The sequence below is a fragment of the Bidens hawaiensis genome, unplaced genomic scaffold (assembly GCF_021521415.1).
Source record: "Bidens hawaiensis isolate Kalapana, Puna unplaced genomic scaffold, B.hawaiensis_p1.1 tig00036397_1, whole genome shotgun sequence".
Taxonomy (NCBI): Eukaryota; Viridiplantae; Streptophyta; class Magnoliopsida; order Asterales; family Asteraceae; genus Bidens; species Bidens hawaiensis.
Window position 1 is genome coordinate 42524 of NW_027496358.1, and position 6706 is coordinate 49229.

At 36.0% G+C, this 6706-nt stretch overlaps 1 protein-coding gene across 1 annotated transcript; it reads right to left on the bottom strand.

Moving 5' to 3' along the window:
* Nucleotides 1-290: 290 nt before the first annotated feature.
* On the bottom strand, nt 291-1586 carry LOC143588461 (uncharacterized). Its single transcript, XM_077069452.1, has 2 exons — nt 1350-1586; nt 291-1289 (listed from the first exon to the last, which is right to left on the bottom strand). Exons 1-2 carry the CDS (start codon nt 1584-1586, stop codon nt 291-293), a joined length of 1236 nt encoding a protein of 411 aa, XP_076925567.1.
* Between the last annotated feature and the right edge of the window lie 5120 nt (nt 1587-6706).

The following is a 6706-nucleotide window of genomic DNA, read 5'->3' on the forward strand; positions in this document are numbered from 1 at the left end:
AACATATCGGGTATGAATTAGCTCCATGGGCTTCGTGGCTTGATGACTTGAGCTTTCGAACGGCTGTTGGTGAGCTTTACCAAATTGGCAACCAGCGCAAACCATGCTTGTCCGGACATCCATCTTCAGTATTCCGACAAGAGACTTTTCGATCATTTAGACAAGCCTATCCTACCCAACGTGACTGTGACGTTGGTGCCAAAGATCGATACTTTGGACCGTCTTTGTTTTCTCCACATAAGCCGTTCTTGCGGAAAGAACGTACACCGTCTCATTTTTTCCTCCTTGCATTATGGCTTTGAAGGAGGTTTCGAACTTATCGAACACCTTGACATCATTTGGACCAAAAATAGAACGTACCGACCCGTAGACGTAATCTGCGGGACAGATAGTAGATTCGTTTTCACACCCGGAACATGATATACATCATTTAATACAAACTCCCCTTGTTTGTGTGGTTTGAATAGTATGTCACCAACGTGTGCAATTTTTTGTCTCGAGTTTTCGGCTATTACAATCACCCGATTGCCTTCATATTTGACCGGGTTTCTTAGCTTCGCCTTTTCTCCGGACATATGGTTCGAACACCCAGAATCAACAATCCAATCATCCAAAGAATTGTCTTCAGTTTCGGTGTTCGCGGTTAAGGCCATCACATGTTCTTCGGTTGTAAAGTAGACTTCGGCATCCCAAGCCACTTCCTCTCGAACTGTGGCCGCATTCCTTTCATCAGCCGACTTCCCAGGGAAATATTTGGACATGTGTCCATGTTTACCACAAGTATAACACTTATATGGAAATCGCTTACCAGATTTTCCCAACTTCTTGTCACTCATCGCTTCTCGCTGATTTGAGCTTTGTCCGGATTTGTAGTTATCTGACTTCTTGTATCGGTCGTTCCACTTTCTTCCTTGATTCCCGCTTGACCAAAATTTTCCCTTCCCCCGATCAGCATACAAGGCTTCGGTCTCGATCTTCGGGCTTGAAATCGAGATGTCACCAATCTGTTTAGCCAAGTCTTCTTGGCTTGCGAGAAGATTCTTGAACTCGACCAAGGATGGTTGTTTCGGCCATCCTTGAACCGCGGCTATGAAACTTCTATACTCGGTTCTTAAACCGTGTATTAAGATTCGTTTCATTTTAGCATTTCCAACTCTTGCTTCCGGATCAAGCTCCCCAATATCACGACACAAGGTCTTAACCTTATGAAAATGTTGCGGAATCGTGAGATCTTTTTGAGTGATTGACAGAAGCTTATTTTCAAGAAGCTGAAGCTTCGCGTCATTTTTCTTGGATAAAAGTGCCGCCAAAGCATCCCATGCTTCTTTTGGCGTTGCTAGGTCTCAAACGTGATCCAAAAGCTCTTCCTCGATCGTTGTTTTCAATGCGAACATAGCTTTTCCGACCTTTACTTTCCACTTGTTGATCGCCCCATTGGTGTCGATTCTCGGTTGGGTGGTGTTTGACCCTTGAACAACTTCCCACAGATCCTGACCCTGTAGATACGAACTCATACAAGTTGAATACGTGTTGTAATTTTGATTGTTTAGTTTCTTCATGCCTCCAACAACTTGAAAATCGGCCATGTTTAATGGGTTGGCACAACCACTTGTTACGTTATTAAACAAGTGAAACAATAAACAAATCCAAGACCCAATACACGATCGAACAATATTTGCTCAAACACACGATCGTTTTCTATGAAAACAAGAAAAGAGAGATATAAGACAAACTTATACTCAATACAAGACACACTTGATATATTTCTACAACTAAACCTTGCAAGCCTTATATAGGCAAACGGAAACTTAAGGAGTAAGGAAACTTAGCTAGTAAGACTTTGAAACTTACACCAATACTTATCTTATTGAAATAAAGAAACTTATCTACTGGCTAGACTTATCCATAAAAAGGCTTATCCATTATGGATACTAAAAAGACATATCCATTAAGGAAACTTAGCCACCAAGTATGACTTAGTTTTCATTTTAGTCTTTTTAGTTATGATCTCCTCCAAACCACCCCTTTGAGATCAAACCGAACTACCCTTTAGCCCACAAGTGTTGCTCGTTTAACAACACCCATGCTAATAAATCAGTAGGAAATATTTGGGACAAAATTAATATAGTTAAGCTATAATACAACAAAAGTAGTAAGTTGATGTTATTAAATTTAGTCAAACATAAAAAGAATTACTAGTCAGGTGCATGAGAGATGCAGTAGGTAACGATACTTAAAGGTTGTTAGCCAGCCAAGGCTAGCTTGAACTCTACTCAAGTTCGTCTTGCTTATTTTGAAATTTATATAATTGGAGTAGTTTTGATTATCTTTTTATAAAACATATAAAAAAATTAAAGGTTGAGTAATATTTGGATAAACATGACGGAGTAAAGCTGTAAAATTGTAACAAGTAACAAGTTTATTTTTGTTTTTTATTAAAAAGATAAAGAGCCAGATATGTAATTATATGTAACATGAGATTGTAAATATGTATGCTTTAAGAAACTTACAATTTAAACTGTCCATCTGTTTTGAAAAGAGTTATATTTAAACGTTGACAAAAATAAGCTCGTTCAAATATGTATGTTTGGATCTTTTTAATCATATTTTTGTAAATCGTATGTGCAGAAAAACAAAAAAGAATAAAGTTGAGTAAAAAGTGAGTAAACATGAAGGGTCAAAGTTGCACCTTTTTCTTAAATTAAAAAAAGATTTAAGTAATGTTAAGGTACCATACTTGTAATTTTTTTTATAGAAATCAAATAAACGTGGATGATATGTGTTTAAAAAACCAATATATCCCAACTTAAATATGTAACCTATGAATTATCTATATAATATATAAAGGAAGAGTGATGGGCACAAGCGTCTTTTCATAATTGCATGCGAAGGACAAAACCGACATTTCATAATAGGGCAAGAAAAGTAATTTGTCAATACATCCATCAATTCTTAAAGCTTTTAGTACAACATTATGAAGCTTTACTTTTTGTGAGATTACCCTTCAATCCTTTAGAAAACTAAAGGTTATGGTTTAAATATGTTGTTATTATTATTATTATTATTATTATAGTGACTATCCACATTCTTAACTCCCATGTTTCAATATGTTTCTATTAACTTTGTAAGCCTATATATAGTAGTTTCTTGTGCCTGTATTAGATATACCTACATATAGATACCAATGACTAACAACCTCCCTTTTCTCTACTTATCATGTTCTCTATACGCTATTTCTCGAGGTTCGAAGAATGTAATAAGAAAATGTTGAGGCGATTTGGGCTAAGGAAGAAAATGCTATATAATGCCTGAATATTGGGGAAAGCTCGGACTATACTAACCACACTTTTGGTAGTGTCGAAAATTTGTAAAATTCATTGTGTTTTGGTTTACATCAACTGGTGGCTTGAGATATGATATATGTAATACAATCTAGATGTTGTTGTGAGATTATTATTTTTAAAATTGTAATGCATATGAAGGAACATTATTATTATTATTATTATTATTATTATTATTATTATTATTATTATTATTATTATTATTATTATTATTATTATTATTATTATGTGAGTTAAAATGTGAGTAAAAAGCCCCAACCTATTAATAATAGATTGATTGATTGATAATATACAAGTAAGTAAATAAGTAAGCAGTGAATTGAATTAAATTGAATTGGTAATACATTGAACAAGTAAAGCAGATTGAGAGAAGTAACCAGGTTTCTTTAAGATGACGAATGCGATGTTGATTTAAGGCATCGAATTTAGACTTTGTTTGTCTATAAATTTGTGAACTTTGATTATACGGATTGTGTAACATCCCGTTTTTCTAGTTTCGGTTAATAAAATGAGAATATGGATTATTATGAGTCGGGCTAGTGTTGGGTAAAATGGATATGGGTTATGGACTTGGGTCATGAAGGAAAGAAGGAAAAGACCATGGGCTTAAGCCCATGATCCATAATTATATAAACCTTAATTACCCATTTATTACTCATTTCACACATATTCCATACACCACCAAAACACACACTTAAGCTATCTCTCTCTCTAGCCGAAATCACCAAGAAACTGAGCATCAACCCGAGGTAATGATAGTATGATGTTGTAGAGATCCAAACCCATTAGATCAAGTTGTGAAACAACGAGCCAACACAGTTAAACCGTTTAAGTCATGAGATCCGGGTGGAATCGGGTATAAACCGAGCCTATGATGAGCTTAAGGATCACCCTAGCTCAGATCTGGATCGAACGGGGCGAAAAACGGTGAAAAACGAGTTTTTCCGGTGAAACCGCGTTTTTCTGGCGACGACGCCGGAAAAGTATACGAGGTAAGGGAATGTCAGAGAATGTTTCTGACATTCTCTGACCTAACCCTAATTCGTTAACGGGAAGTTAACGAACTAGGGGTGATTCTCTAGTTTATTCGTTAAAGGAAAACATAACGAATTAGCTTTAGTTCGTCTTCAATTCGTTAAGGGAAAAAGGGTACCGAATTACCCCTGATCCGTTATAGTCATTCGTTAAAGGAGATAACGAATTGGAAGGTCCAATTCGTTGCATTGACTGTTTCATTTATTAACCAGTTCGTTAAAGGGTTCAACTTATAAGAACCAGTTCGGTATGATAATCCAGTTCGTTAAGAACCAGTAACGAATTAGAAGTTTAATAAATGACAAGAACAGTCCCTGGACTTAGAAAAAGAATGATTTAATTACAAATAAGCCCTTGAGCTTTTAACTTAGCAAATTAATTAATGATTCAAAATCCTAATGGAAAGACAGTTAATGAAAATAAAATTTTTCCAAGCTGACCTGACAGCTTAACCCCAGCAAGGGGCTCTGCCCCTTGGACCCCGCTAGGGGCTGCCGCCCCTAGAACCCCGCTGCCAGGGGCGCTGCCCACGGACCCCCGTTCCTTGAGGGTAATAATTAAACTAGAAAGACGATATGTGTAGTGATAGTTATTGATGCGTATAATTATTATACAGTTAGTCGTGCACAGCTCAAGAAGGGATTAACGGTGAACGTAACCAAGTTCAGGTGAGTTTCTAGCTCCATTCCTTATTATGTTTTCAGGGCTGTGTGCATACTCGATGTGATTTGTTAATACATTTATCCTAAGTGATAAGTGTATGCCATATATGTTTTATGTGAAAGGTATGATTGACTGCTTGTCGGTACATGAACGATCTTCGGATATTGCATGTACTGCCAGGTAAAGGTTTGATGAAAAAGTTGTTGTGCATGAAGAATGAATGATGTATGTATGTATGTATGAAACTTACAATTATGTATGTAGAAAAGTATGGCATGAAGGTATGGAAGAAAGGGTGACCGGACCCTAATAATATCCGAGGATGGAGGGTACCGGACCCTAATAATATCCGAGTATGAAGGGAGACCGGACCCTAATAATATCTGAGGATGAAGGGAGACCAGACCCTGATAATCTTGGTTTAAAAAAGCGCGCCTGAGGCGAGCAGAGGCGAGAGGCGACCTAAGGCGAGAGCTTCATCGCTTTTGCCTACTCAAGGCGAGCAGTGTTCAAAAGGCGAGAGTGAGGCGCTATTTTTAGGCAAAAAGCGGCCTGAAGCGAACCCGAAGCGAGTGCCTTTCGTACAGATGTCGTTTTTATGCATCAAAATGTTGTAAAACATGTTTTTTAGGTTGTACATGTAGATAATTTATATATTGAATCATATATAACATCTATTTATTGCTACATTTAGAGTTGGGATGTTAAAAACATAAGATATATATTTAAAAAAATTATATAAAAACCTTATGCCTCATATACGAAAAGCTTTCGCGTTATGTGATTAACTATAACTCACCCAGCGTAGCTGACACGCATGTTAACAGACTGAGGCAACTGGTTTGAGATGGACACATGGCAGGATTGAAGAGGCTGGCATCTGAAGATTTTCATGATGTTTTGAATGTTATATTTTATGTTATGTTTTAAAAGACAAATTATGGATATTTGTAACGAATGGTCGATGTTTTATATTATTCCGCGAATTTTTAATTAACTCTGATATTTAGAACTACGTTTATGAGTAAATCCAATGTCCAAAGTAGGGCACCGGTAACGCGGCCTTACAGATTGTTAGCATTAGCATATAGAAGTTTTAGAAGATAGGGAGTCTAAAGTGATTAATGACATTAAAGCTGTATAGTGCTATTTGATTATTGTTTCCACTGCTTAATTGATTCTAACAACAATTAGATTATGTCAAACTATTTAAATCAAACCAACACATTACTCATTACTGGCTTGGAGTGTGAGAAATGGAGTCGGTTCAATTTAATTAACCTTCCGTCGCAAACTGTTCTTGATGTAGTTTATGTTTGTTGATGCAGTTTGTGTTTGTTTCTTTTTATTCCTTGTAACTTTGGACTCTTTAATAATCCGATTTTGGTTTTATTTTTCCTTAAAAGTTGGCCTTTATTTGTTTACATAACTAGAATTTAGGGGTTGTATTACTGGAAAATTGGCTTCAAAGATTTTATCCAAAAAAAAGGTAAAAACTAACAATATTAGATGTTGTTAACCATATTAACTCATAAAATTTTTATACATTATATGCACTTTAAAATATAAGTTTAATAATATGGGTAGAATAACAAACAATTTATAAGTCAGTTTCAGGTTTTAAATTGTCAAGCTATTAAAATCAAACCAGCTCATTACCGGCTTAG

Excerpts from the sequence above, each read along its gene's own strand:
- LOC143588461 (XM_077069452.1), bottom strand. The coding sequence starts at position 1,586 with ATGGCCGATTTTCAAGTTGTTGGAGGCATGAAGAAACTAAACAATCAA. Across the intron at positions 1,290-1,349 it reads AGGAAGAGCTTTTGGATCAC|AAAAATGACGCGAAGCTTCA; the intron begins GTTTGAGACCTA and ends CTTTTATCCAAG.